Source organism: Podarcis pityusensis (genome assembly GCF_964106645.2).
Source record: "Podarcis pityusensis genome assembly, chromosome: 2".
In the NCBI taxonomy this organism is placed as follows: domain Eukaryota; kingdom Metazoa; phylum Chordata; class Lepidosauria; order Squamata; family Lacertidae; genus Podarcis; species Podarcis pityusensis.
The window spans coordinates 123,683,077-123,697,462 of NC_138029.1; the positions used below are offsets into that span (position 1 = coordinate 123,683,077).

Below are 14,386 nucleotides of genomic sequence, written 5' to 3' on the forward strand. Positions count from 1 at the left end.
ACTGTTGGGATGCATCCAAGGGAGCAGGGGCAATTGGCAGGCCCCCAGCTGGCTCCAGCCCACTGGCCGGCAGCCGGGCGATCTCCGGTCCTTGGTGCAGCATGAATCTGCGACCCAGAGCTTCAGAAGCTTCAGAAGCTGGGCACGCAACACAGCAGAGATAAGAACTCTTCGCAACAGAAGGGCAGATTAGAGGCTGTGTAAAACATATTTACAGGCATTTTATTCAGCATCAGGACAAAAGGAAAAACATGTCTGCTCCCCTTCGTGTCCAAGCAAACAGCATAAGCAAAAGCTATACACAAACGGAAGTTCCCAGCAAGCTGTGCTGGAAAGTAAACAGACATGTGACACACAACAGCCTGTTCCTCTTAAGGTGGAACGGACTATCTTAACACTGACGTTGTATGGCCCTGGCTCCCTCAATCGCAGGGGCAAGGCCATATATCTCCAAAACACTTCCTTTCTCAAGGAAGTCAGACTCTGGATAACCACTAGAACCTCTAGAGTCTCTCGTTTTTCAGAGACTGGGGTGCATACAACAATTTTAAAAAAACTAAGTTTCATTCCAGTTATATGCCGGACTGATAAACTGAGGACCGGGGATGCATAGAACATCTGTATCCACTTTTGAAACGGTTTGGCAAAGTGTTGAATGGACCCATTCCTTTCTGTCCAAACTGTGTCCTGGAAACCAAGTCTCGTGAGGCACAGTTGAGTATGTTTAGCCTGGGGAAAGAGAAGGCTGAGAGGTGATCTGATGGCTACCTTCAAGGCTGAAGACAGGGCAAGCTTGTTTTCTGCTGTGCCAGAGGGTGGGACCCGAGTCAGTGGCTTCAAATTACAAGGAAAGAGATTCCAACTAAATATTGGGAATAACTTTCTGGTGGTCAGAGCTGTTCTGCAGTGGCCATGCAGGGACATTTTAGAGGAGAGGTGATTTAGAGGAGATATGGAAGGCGTTTGTAGAATTTGTACTGTTAAAACGGAAAGGGGTCAAACCATCGCAAGAGGTGTTGAAATTGTGGGTGGTTGGATAGTAACAATGGAATGGTCTCCGTGGCGAGGTGCACATTTTTATTCTTACTTATTTATGATTATTACTTTGTAAAAATATATAGAAAAAAAATAGCAGGGGCATTTTAGGACATGCTTAATTGTGGCTACTTTTGTGGTCAGGTTTATGATCTGCTCCCTGTGAAGGACCTCCGAGGTTACGTCTACAGGCACCACTACCTGCTTAATCCGTACCCTGATCGCTGCACGGTTAGGAAAAATATTGTTGTGGAAGGCATCAGCTACAGATATGAATCTTTTCAGCGGAGTGAAGGTGATGCCTATGACATTCTCAAGGTGAGTGCCAAAGGACCCGCTGCATTGGCATGAGACCCTTAATCTCAGGGTCATGGGTATGAGCCCCATGTGGGCGAGAGAGTCCTTCATTGCAGGAGTTTGGGCTAGGTGATCCTTGTGGTCCACTCCAACTCTGCAATTCTTTGATTCTGTGATTTGTCGGGGAGTGAAATGTCTGCCAGGAAGAGGAGGGCACATTGTAGGGACCCACCGCGTGACAGTGGCAGCTCAGCCACCCAAAATCTAGGGCTGTAAGGAAGCACGGTGTTGCATTCCACCCCGCATACGTCGCACGCAGCAATGTTTCCATTCCCCTGCAGTTCGTTTTCCACCAAAAGCTATTGTCCTCTGCAGAGAGATTATGTAACCTTAAGAAGAGCCTGCTGTCCAGTGTTCTCACATTGCTCAACCAAATGCCTGTGGGAAGCCTGCAAACAGGATCCGAGCGCAAGAGCCCTTTTCCCCCTCCTGTGGTTTTCAGCGACTGGTATTCAGAAGCATCACTGCCTCCAACTGGGGAGGCAAACCATCACCATCATGGCTCGTAGCCACTGATAGCCTTTCCACCTAATTTGTCTGATCCTCTGAGCCATCCACATTCGTGGCCATCACTCCCTCCTGTGGAAGCAAGTTTCAATGTTGAACTAGATAAAAGGTAAAGGTAAAGGACCCCTGGATGGTTAAGTCCAGTCAAAGGTGATTATGGGGTTGCGGCGCTCATCTCGCTTTCAGGCCGAGGGAGACGGCGTTTGTCCACAGAAAGCTTTCCAGGTCATGTGGCCAGCAGGACTAAACCACTTCTGGCACAATGAGATGGAGGCCAGATCACATGGAAATGCCGTTTTCCTTCCCACCGGACTGGTACCTATTTATCTGCTTGCACTGGCATGCTTTCGAACTGCTAGGTGGGCAGGAGCTGGGACACAGCAACGGGAGCTCACCCCGTCGCGGGGATTCAAACCGCCGACCTTCTGATCGGCAAGCCCAAGAGGCTCTGTGGTTTAGACCACAGCGCCACCTGCATCCTTACAGTTGAACTAGACACCATGTGAATAACTGCTTTTTGAATCCGCCCTGAATCTTTCAACATTCAGTTTCACTGGATGCCCCTGAGTTTTAATGTCATGAGAGTACTGTGTCCAGTACCACAATTTAAGAAGATGTCAACAAGCTGGAACATGTACAGAGGAGGGCAACCAAGATGATCAAGGGTCTAGAAACAGGTAGGTAGCCATGTTGGTCTAAAGCAGTCAATATATATACACACACATAACAGGTTTACCATACCCATTGAGTCAGTCACCCATCTCCTACTACCCTCCTGAGAAAACCCCCTCCCCACCCTCCCACTATATATAAGGGTCTGGTGACTTCTGTTTCAGTGTATCTGAAGAAGTGGGCATGCACATGAAAGCTTATACCAAGAACAAACTTAGTTGGTCTCTAAGGTGCTACTGGACCTTTTATTTTACTTTTAAAATATATTTCAAGGGTCTGGAAGCCAAGCCTTATGAGGAACGGTTGAAGGAGCTGGGCATGTTTAGCCTGGAAAAGAGGCTGAGGAGCCCTTCAAATATTTCAAGGGCTGTCACATGAAAGAGGGAACAAGCTTGTTTTCTCCTGCTCTGGAGCGTAGGGACTGGAACAATGGCTTCAAGTTACAAGAAAGGAGATTCCGACTAATCATTAGGAAGAACTTTCTGACAGTAAGAGTTGTTTGGCAGTGGAACGGACTCCCATGAGAGGTGGTGGACTCTTCTTCCTTGGAGGTTTTAAAGCAAAGTTTGGGTGGCCACCTGTCCTGGATGCTTTAGCTGAGATTCCTGTGTTGCAGGCGGTTGGATGGCCACTTGATTATCCTTGGGTTCCCTTAGGTAAAGGTAAAGGGACCCCTGACCATTAGGTCCAGCCATGGACAACTGGGGTTGCAGTGCTCATCTTGCTCTTTAGGCCAAGGGAGCTGGCATTTGTCCGCAGACAGCTTCCAGGTCATGTGGCCAGTATGACTAAGCCGCTTCTGGCGAACCAAAGCAGCGCACGGAAACGCCGTTTACCTTCCTGCTGGAGCGGAACCTATTTATCTACTTGCACTTTGACGTGCTTTCGAACTGCTAGGCTGGCAGGAGCAGGGACCGAGCAACAGGAGCTCACCCTGTCGCAGGGATTCAAACCGCACACCCTTGCAACTCTGCAATTCTTTGATTCTATGAGAGAGGGAGAAAAATGTTTCTCTATCCCCCTGTATCCTTCCAGACCACCCGGCAGTGGGCAGAGGAGGATGTTCAGCTCCTGAAGGGTTAATCCAGACTAGGTAGAGACTCTCCTGGTCAGGTATTCGGGAACAGAGACATATATGCTGTTTGGGAAGGCATAACGCTCTAGAGAAGGGTTCATACTGGCTCGTTTTCTCATTTTGCAGGACTTTGGCTTGAAAGTTTTTACCAGGACCAAGATACAGAAGCCTAACCTTTGTAGAGAAGAGATACCAGTATATGCCAGTAAGAACCTGGTGGCAATGTTGGTGGCAATTGTGGGAGTAGGGGTGGGATTTCCTCCAGTTAGCCTTCGTTCCATCTTCAAAATGCCCTGAAAATCACAAGATTTATAAGCTCTGCAAATTTAAGAGGAACGATAACAGCTTAAGAAGAGCCAATGGTAAATCTTCTCTAGCATCCTGTTCTCACATTGGCTGAAGGGTTGCTTGTGGGAAACCAGCAAATGTACATCCAGCTACCCTCTACGTCCCTAAGGGCCTTGAGGCAACGACTAAAACTTTTGCTGAGTGCCTAGTTCTACGGCCCTATATTTTTAAAAAAATATTAAGATACTTGGCAGAAGGGTTTTCAGGAAGAGTTTCAATTGCCTCATCCCTTCCGGCATTTGCATGCTGTAAATAGAAAGTTTACAGTGGAACCTCGGTTCCTGAACGAAATCTATTCCGGAAGCCCGTTCCGGAAGCTTGCGAAATGTTCGAAAACCAAGGCATGGCTTCCCATTGGTTGCAAGAGCTTCTTGCACTCCGCAGAAGTTGTGTCACACGTTCAAGTTCCAAAAAACATTTGAAAATGGAAGCATTTACTTCTGGGCTTTTAGCATTCGGGAACCAAAACATACAAGAACAGAGGCGTTCGGGAACCGAGGTTCCAGTGTACCAGTATTTGCCCAAAGCTAGATTCAGAGTGTATTTTTTTTTTTTAATGATATTTATTAAAATTTTCAAAGAATACAAAATTACACAGGAACAAAAAGTAAAAATACAAAAAATAAAAATACAAAAAAAAAGAAAAATAAAAAATACAGGAAAAAAATAAAGAAAAAACAAAACAAGTTCATTATTTTCAGACCCTTGACTGTCATTACCTTCTTTCTTAGACCTCCTCCTCCTCCCTTCCTTTGTATTCTAGTTATTAATTATCCCAGCAAATCCTTTCCCCATGTTTCATAAAATTCTATCATTACCTTACCCTCGACTAATTTAATCCTATCTTTCTATAATAAAGTAAACCTTAAAGTTTAAAACTTAAGTCTTAACCTTACCAGCTTCTTGTGATCATATTAATAATATTCTTTCATAATTCTTTATGCATCTTTACTAAAGCCAGGTAATTTCTTCCAACATTTTTCTATCATTCATCAACTTTGTAAAACATTCTAATAATAAAAAAGAAAAAGAAAGATATAAACAAGTCCAATCTTTATCCAATGTCTCTTTCTCCTGGTTCCAGGATTTGTCAGTCCTTATTAACCCGGCAACCTTATGTCCAAGGCCCTCAAGTCACTTCCATGGCCCTTCCGCAGCTTGTAATTTCCCTTGTCTCCTCGTGATAACTCCAGCTTGACAATGTCTCTTGCTCGTGGTAACTCCAGCTTAGTAATGTTTTTAACCCTTCTCATCAGATCAGACCCTTTTCCATATTCATCGCTGCATTCCATGTAATATTTAAAAGCATGTTTCAAGGGCCCTCCAAAGTTGAGAGCCCCCACAGTCCCAATCATATCGCAGCCCATTACCATATTTGAAAAGTCCAGACATCCCAGCATAGGGGGGTCAATCCAGCCCCCCATTTCCAAGCCACACCGAACTTTCCCTTTCCAAATCTGGCTTTTTCCAAGTTCATTTGTCCAATCCGAAGGATCATACTCCTGTTGGGTCTGTTCTGTCAAAACACACTGATGATTTAATGCCACAAACTCCTGTTCTGTCAAAACACACTCCTGGTTTGAATCCTGGGTAGGCTCCACATGTTTTCCCACAGTCTGATCAAGACATTCCACTGCCTGTTTAAGATTTCTAGTCGAAATGACCATCCAGTTCACCTTATCATGTAATTCTTCCAGTAGAGCATTTGTTTTGTAGAGAACGCGCACCAAAGTTTCTGAAAACATTGCTCTACACAATCAAACACTTTCCCACGGTTATTTTGTAACAGATGTCAATTCCTTGGAGTTAGTTACAGTTTCAAAAGCTCCCCCTAGGGAGAAGACTTATATTTGTTTTTGCTACAAAGTTTCCCTCCCCCCCCCCCAAAATACATAGGATACTTTGCCCATATATATTCCTTTAGAGTGTGAAAGGGAACAGTAAAATCACCTAATTTCTCTTCTTTTAGCTGTCAGTCAGAAAACAATTATCTTGGTAAACTCACGTCAGTCCTGACACCCCCGCTCCAGGATCAGGTCGGAGGAAAATAACTTCCTTTTGCAGTTACTTCAAATAGTCCAAAAAAAAAATATTCCCAATTTAAAATGTTGAAATCATTCTTTTAAAAACGATTCTCTGAGCTCTAGTGTAAATTGCCTTTGCTTTGTTCTATATACAAAAGAACGGAAGGGTGACTTCCTGTTTAGCCCTTCCCGCTCCGTACCAAATTCAGTAGATTATTATTATTTTTTTAAGGTCCAATTCTGTCCTTTTCACAAATCTTTATTTAATATCCCATTTGTTCAGATTCTAAGTACTCACGGGTGTTTGTTTTAAAGTCCAAATTGTCCCAGGAAAGAAGGCAGCGCTCTCCGGCAGCAGCTATGCAGCTTTGCTCCACGGAAATAGCGATTGACTCACAGCACCACGCCGCTTCCCCCTCCTCACTTCGGAGCCCGTTAGTGGGTTCCTTAGCGGATTGGGGGGGCGCTAAAGGTGCCCGCCGAGTCCCACGGTCACAGGCTTCATCCGCCTGTGATTTTGAAGGGGTCCCCGCTTCGCCGTAGCGGAGTAGACCCTGTTTACCGCGGAGCAAGTCCCTCCAGTTCAGAGGGAGTCCGCCATTGCCGGTGGCGCCACCCCGGAAGTCCTTCAGCGTGTATTTTGTTCTAATAGGCGTTTATGAATTTGCCACCGTTATCATTATGGTAAAATATCATGCTATTTAAATGGCATAGATTAATTAGTCACTCAGCAGCAATAGAACATGGTTACAGTGGTACCTCAGGTTACATACGCTTCAGGTTACACACTCCACTAAGCCAGAAATAGTGCTTCATGTTAAGAACTTTGCTTCAGGATAAGAACAGAAATCGGATTCTGGCAGCGCGGCGGCAGCAGGAGGCACCATTAGCTATAGTGGTGCTTCAGGTTAAGAACAGTTTCAGGTTAAGAACGGACCTCCGGAACGAATTAAGTACTTAACCCGAGGTACCACTGTATAGGCCTTGGAGGACACATGGTGATTTGCAGAATTCTACCTTTTGTTTTAAAAAGCGAAATGGCTTAAAAGTTAAATGGAACCAAATAGAAATTGGGTGCTTCTATGCAGGTTGGGGGTTAGATTGTAAACACAGACACATACACACAAGACAGCTGTGTATGAAACACAATTTATGACACACACGCACATACACAAAGAGAGAGAGATAGAGAGTACAACGAAAAACAAAATGAAATTAAATAAATAAATTAGTTGGCATCTGTTTGCCTCAAGAGATAATGTAGGAGTGTGACGTCAAACCATTGGAGAGTTAGAGGACTTGTTGTGGCTGTATGGGAGAGACATGTTTAATTGCAGCTGGAGCAGAGGAAGGTCTCGGTTTTGCTGTTACAGATGCACTGTGGTGTTACTTATCTCTGCTCTCCTTCCAGTGGTCATTTCTCCTCTGGTCACCACTGTGGAAATAAAGTACATAATGCAGGGCAATATCCAACAGTCCCACTCAGAGTGTACCTACTGAAATCAAGAGGGCTTTCTGTTCATTGAGTCCGAATAACAATGGCTATCATCTATGCTCTGTCTTCCTTCAAGCTGCTGACCTACAGGTTCAAAATCTGAGTAGACGGCTAGGAGCTCCAGGCATTCCTGCACGAGAAGCTGCAAGAACAGAAAGACAGCAGGAGACTGTCAGGAGCTACTTTCCCGAGACGTGGCTCTGGAACACGTGGATAGTGAAGTAAGTAGTGGTTTTCAGACTTTGTGGGGTGCGCATATTGCAGATATTAATATTATGCAGTTTGAAGCGAGTGGATGCATAAAAACAGGCTAATTTGGAAATGAAGCACTGTCAAGGCCCATAAGTTTAACGAAAGCTTTGCTTACAGAACTTTCTTCAAAACAAAACAAAAGCATCCAAACAACTCCATAAGACACATGCCAGTCCAAGGCATAGGCTCAGCATCTTACAAAATGTCAAACAATTTCAACAGACCTAGAAACAGAGGTCTGTCTCTCCCCACAACCTGCATCTTGCCTGGGGCTGTTTATCTGGAAAGCTTCATCTACATCCTCACTCTCACAGAGCCCAGGAACAAAGGACTCCAGCCATCACCCTTCCAAGATGGCGAAGTTGCAATTCAATTCAATACCTCTCATGTGATCTAAGGTTAAACACTCATATGTTAGATTGCAGAAAACTGTTAGTATCTTAGCTCACAGTCAGAGGTAAACTGGCCTCCCCCGGGCAACTGAGTGAGATACTTGATGACCTCTCCGCTGCGTCTCCCGGCAGGCTAGGTCATAAACCGGCGATTTCCCTCATTAGATGTGAGGAAAACACACCCTCTGCTTCTCTGCTTCTCTCTCCCTCCCTGCATTCTCCCAGGGAGGAGAAATGAGACAGACAGGAGTCCTTTTTACATGTTTTATTCCTGTCACTCAGCAGTACATAGAAATGCGACTGCACCCTTCAGTCTCCATTAGAAGAGTCACAACACTCCTCCCCTGTACTTCCAGCACAGGTCAGATGACGCACTGAGCTAACATCCGGTGCTCAGTACAGAGAATAGGCTCCACCTTTTCTCCAACAGTACATCTGCAAAACATAACATCCTGTTTTGCATTCCAGCCATCTGGAGCTGGCTTTTGCCTTGGTGCTTTTTCCCAACAAAAACAACATTCCATTATCAACTCAGTTAAGGCTCAGAGTCCCTTAGAGTATGGCAGTGGAATTTTCCAGCATTAAACCCTTTCACCATTACACATAAGCATTCCCATTTCGGTGTCAATTAAAACCATTATAATCAATAGGGCAGTGGTGGTGCTGGGGGAGTCCGTAGCGAAAATCCCTTGAAAGAAATGCTGAGAACCTGTGGCCCTCCAGGTGTTACTGCCATACAACCTCCATCATACCTGCTCACAGGCCATCCAGCCCGGGGCTGATGGGAGTTGGAGCCCAACAACAATGGGAAGGCCACACAGCCCCCACCCCGCAAAATCTCTGCCCTATTACGAGCCATAACCCTAGGGAGAATTAGGCAAATTAATGAAGGACAAGGCTCTTGATAGCACCTCGAATACTTGGAAGTGATGTGCATTTTACAGGATTTCCCTGGTGATGGGAAATGAAGATACGGCTTGCAGGAGGGAGCTATGAAAATGTTCTTCACCCTGCACGGCCATCTTCAGAAATCTAAAGGCCTGTCACATTGAAGATGGATCAAACATTGCTGGGGCTTTGTCAACAGGATCGGGAGGCCAGCTGGCAAGCCCCAGCTCAGCCGACTCCTTCCATCGACCTCTGCTCTGATGTAAATCAGCGACCCGGGCTTCAGAACCAGGGCACGCTATCAGCAGATAGAACTGCGCACACAGAATAGGCTTGAGGCTTGTGAAGTCATACTACAAACTACAGATTTATTAATCATAAATCAGGACAAAGAAACATGTCGTCTCTCATGCCGTCTCAGAGAGAACGGGAAAAAGCAAAAGCTATACACAAACGGAAGTTCCCAGCATACTGTGCTGGAATGTAAACAGACATGTGACATGCAACAATTCCACATGTCTGTTCCTTAAGGTGGAGTGGATTTCTCAGCAGGCTTGTACTAGATGACCCTTGGGGTCCCTTCCAACTATGATTCTATGAAACTTGTTTTCTGCTGCTCCAGAGGGCAGGGCCCAAATCAATGGATTCAAGTTAAAGGAGATTCTGACTAAACATTATGGTGGTCAGAGCTGTTTGGTATGGACTCCCTCAGAAGGTGGTGGACTCTCCTTCCCTGGAGGCTTTTAAGCAGAGCTTGGATGGCCATCTGTCAGCGATTTGTTAGCTGGGAATTGTTCAGTGGACTAGATGAGGCTTGGGGTCCTATTGATGGTATCAAACACCGAGTAAATTGGCAAAAATGTACAAAACTAAATCAAATAAATGTTGGAAATGTTAAGAGAAAGAAGGTTATTTTTATCATATGTGTGGTGCCAGTGTGATGTAGTGGTTAAGAATGGTAGACTTGTGATCTGGTGAACCGGGTTCGCGTCTCCGCTCCTCCACATGCAGCTGCTGGGTGACCTTGAGCTAGTCACACTTCTCTGAAGTCTCTCAGCCCCACTCACCTCACAGAGTGTTTGTTGTGGGGGAGGAAGAGAAAGGAGAATGTTAGCTGCTTTGGGACTCTTTAGGGTAGTGATAAAGTGGGATATCAAATCCAAACTCATGTGGTAACCTTACTTACCTTGTGGTAAGGTTAAGGCTTACTGGGAAATGATATACAATGAAATGAAAAGGATGTTTAAAATAATGTTTGTAAAAAAAACACCAGAAGCCTTTCTCTTGGGAATTATAGGGACAGAACTACTTAAATTGTATAGAAATTTATTCATGTACAGCAGCAAGAATGTTACTTGCCACCAAATGGAAAGAAGCAGAAGTCCCAGCAAAGGAAGAATGGATATGAAAACGTATGGAATATGCAGAAATGGCAAAACTTTCCAGAAGAATAAGAAATCAAGATAACAAACTTTTAATAAAAGAATGGAAATGGTTTATTGAATATTTACAGACAAATTGTAAACAGATAAAAAGACGGGCAGGATTATTGTAATAACCTGCAGTTACATAAGAGTATATATTCAAAGAGGATAAATAAATATGTTAAGTTAATTTGGATATGCAGAAGATATTAAAAACAAACTTAAGGAACCGCAGAAAGAGGGGGAAGGAAGTCAAGTTTTAAAATGTCAAAATAACTGTAAAATCAATGGAATGTGTATATCTGAAAAGATATGTATACGTATACATATACATATATATAAAACCCTTGGGACCCCTTCAAACTCTATGATTCTTTGATTCCTGTTCTTTTCTGTCCCTCAGCGGCGAGTCCCAAGGCGAGATTGACATCCCCGTGACCATTCCGGACACCATCACCGAGTGGAAGGCAGGAGCTTTCTGCTTGTCCCCGGATGTGGGCTTTGGCCTGGCCCAGACTGCCTCTCTCAAAGCCTTCCAGCCATTCTTCCTTGATATGACCTTGCCCTACTCTGTGGTGCGGGGTGAAGCGTTCACCCTGAAGGCCACTGTCTTCACTTACATGCAGCGCTGCGTCAGGGTGAGGAACGCCCTAGCTTGGCTCCCGATTCCCAAAAACTCCTCGCCCTCTTTTCCTTGGCATAGAATTTGGATCGCCTAGGCACGGAATCATATGGCTGCAGGCACCCCAGTCTCTTGAGTGGCGAGAGACTTTTGTTCCCTCCCCGCTAACGCCTTTCTGTTCATGGACAGGTCAGTATCTCGCTGGCTCCCTCTGCTGAGTTTGTGGCTTCCCCTGTGGAGAAGGAGGAAGAATCTTACTGCCTGTGTGCCAACGAAAGGAAAACGGTCTCTTGGACGGTAACTCCCAAATCTCTGGGTAAGCAGCAATGCTAGGAACTGGGTAACCACCACGGTCTGAAAGCGAGATGAGCGCCGTAACCACATAGTCGCCTTTGACTGGAGTTAACCACCCAGGGGTCCTTTACCTTTTACCTTTACCAAACCCTTAGATCAGGGATACGTATAAATGCAAGGAGTCCTGATTCCTCCTACAGAATTACCACCTTTAGATTGCAGTGAAAGTTTGTGTGTGCGTGTGTGTGCGTGCGTGCGCGTGCGTGCGTGGTCGTGCGCGCACTTCCAGCATGTAAATACAATATACAATTTACAAAATACAATACAATTTTTCAGATTAAAAATTTACAGTCAGATATCCAACATACATACAACATAGAAACAAGATTCCAAAGAACTCCTGGACTTCCCTCCTCCCCTTTGTGGGTCCTATTGTTAATCATTTCCTCCTGCATCTTTTATGATAATCCAAATCTTTTACATCTCCATTGTGTCCAAAATTCACCATTAAACTACAAGTGTTACTCCAATCCTACTAACGATTTTAACTGTTTACAACGGTTTTTAAGATAAACTATAAATTTTCCCCATTCCTTATTAAATTTTTGGTCTTCCTGATTTCTGATTCTTTCAGTCATTTTAGCCATTTCGGCATAATCCATCAACTTGATCAAATACAGTGGTACCTCTACTTGCAGACGTGATCCGTTCCGGGGTGCCATTTGCACCGCGAAAAGTCCGTAAGCAGTGCATGTGATGCGATAGAGTGCGCATGCGCGAAGTGTGCAGATCGCTCCTGCGCATGTACGAAGTGGTGAACCTGGAAGTAAACACTTCTGGGTTTGCCGCGTTCGTAACCAGAAGAAACGTGACGTGAAGCAAACGCAACTCGAGGTATGACTGTGCTGTATTTTTAGAGTCCATGGCAAATTTGGCTACTGCCTACATTTTGGGTATGCATTGATTTCTCTCCCAACTTTAAATAACCTAATAAGAATGGAAAGGATTGCAAGTGAACCATGCTATTAACAAAATAGAATGAGGGCGGCCCTTTTTTCTCTTCTAGGAAAAATAAACTTCACAGCGAGCGCTGAAGCCCTGAACTCTGAACAGCTGTGTGGGAACGAAATAGTGGAGACACTCCACAAAGGGCAGAAGGACACTGTGATCAAATCCCTTTTGGTCAAGGTACGAGTGGCGGCAGAGCATATGTCTGCATTGCCCAGGGTGGGCACGCTCCCGAGGGGGACATGGCGTGGAGGGTGCCCTCCCAGGCACAGGATCGCCGCTCGGGTTCCCGGAGCAGCATGTGTGCCCTGCAGCTGGGGACGAAGTGATCCGCTCACGGGTGCAGAGCGAGCCGCCCATGGTGGACATTTGGTGCGCCGCCTGCCCGTGATTCCCAAGCCTCCCCCAAGTTGTCAAAACGAAGGGGGAAGGGGGAAACGCCACCGACAAAGCGGCGCAACTCCCCCCGATGGCTGAGGGTAGGCTTGGGAATCACAGGCAGGTGGCGCGCCGAATGCCACCCCCCTCAGTGAGGGCACCCGGGGCAGTCCGCCCGCCCTGCCCCTCTTCCTATGCCCCTGGGTACGAGGGCTGCTTTAATCTTGATTTGGGGTTGCATAAGTGTGATTTTGTGGGGAGTAAAGCAGACCCTCCAAGTGTCCCCATTTTCCAAGGACAGTCTCGGATTTACAGACGCCGTCCTGGTTTTTGATTCGATTCCGGATTGTCCCGCTTCTTCCTCCCACCATTGGCACTGGAGGAATGCTGGAGGGCATGGCAAAGCAACAACGTTTGCAATAAGTTGCCTGAATCATTGGGGAATAAAGAGAGAAACGGAACTTCCTCCTTACTGATTCCTTCTCTTTCAGCAATGACTGTATTCTCCTGTGTATAAGACGGTGATTTTGCTAAAAAAAATGTAGTCCAAAATTTGGGGTCGTTTTATACACTTGGCTTGGGCTCTTGAAATAAGGCAACTCAAAAAAGCTCAATAACTTTGGTCAGCTTCCCTCAAAAAAAAGCTCACAGTTGTTTTGTTTGATGTTTAAAATATTGATTTCTTAATAGTAAAGCAAACGTTTTCCTTTCAGGGTCTGTTTCCTGCTTATTTTCCAAGTTTCAGTCAATGTGAGCTAGCATGTGCCAGTGTGTTAACTTATTGGCTCTATCTTGGCTGCATGTAAAATTCATATACAGGGACCTTAGGGTTTGTAATAACCAAATAACATTTAGAATGGCTTTGTTTGCCATGAGGAATACACCTTAAGTTTTCTTTATCCTTCCAACCAGACTACAGTGGTACCTCGGGATGCGAATGGGATCAGTTCCAGAGCCCTGTTCGCATCCTTAATAGAACATAAGACGCGACTGCACGTGCGTGGGTCATGTTTTCCTGCTTCTGCGCATGCGCGTGACGTCATTTTGAGCATCTGCGCATGCGCGAGCAGTGAAACCCGGAAGTGACGCGCTTGTTTACTTCTGGGTTGCCGCGGATCACAACCCAAAAGAGCTCAACTTGAAGCACATTCAACCCGAGGTATGACTGCATTTCTTTCTGCACACTGCTAGAACGCAGAATTTATTTCATTCTCCCCTCTCCTTTTCTTTTCTCTCCTCTCATGAAGCCGGAAGGCGTTGAGAGGGACGTGGTCTTCAACAACCTGCTATGTGCAGTTGGTAAGTGACGGCTAATGGAGGTATCCCTACCCATTTCTCTGCATGAATCTCACATAACTGGAAAGGGCACAACTGCACCATACAGAAACATCATCATCGACATCATCATCATCAGTTGCTTTTCTCTTGTTTATTTATTTATTTATTTATTTATACTTTTCAGTTTATACATTTCACTGATTTTACAATCATTTTGACATTTCAAAACTCAACTTCCTTCCCCCTCTTTCTGCAGTTCCTTAAATTAGTTTTTAATAACTTCTGCATGTCCAAATTCACTTAATTTACTCATTTATTCATCTTCTTTTAATATATA

General features: G+C 45.1%; 1 protein-coding gene across 3 annotated transcripts in view; it reads left to right on the plus strand.

Moving 5' to 3' along the window:
- LOC308469318 (alpha-2-macroglobulin-like) overlaps positions 1-14,386 on the plus strand; it is a 63,516-nt gene that overhangs the window by 28,522 nt on the left and 20,608 nt on the right. For all 3 annotated transcript variants that reach the window (XM_080991565.1, XM_080991564.1, XM_080991563.1), the window contains exons 16-22: positions 1,180-1,353; positions 3,773-3,851; positions 7,590-7,734; positions 10,873-11,107; positions 11,281-11,407; positions 12,452-12,573; positions 14,019-14,070. In XM_080991565.1, coding sequence (XP_080847691.1) covers positions 1,180-1,353; positions 3,773-3,851; positions 7,590-7,734; positions 10,873-11,107; positions 11,281-11,407; positions 12,452-12,573; positions 14,019-14,070 — 934 coding nt within the window. The remainder of the gene's footprint in view (positions 1-1,179; positions 1,354-3,772; positions 3,852-7,589; positions 7,735-10,872; positions 11,108-11,280; positions 11,408-12,451; positions 12,574-14,018; positions 14,071-14,386) is intronic.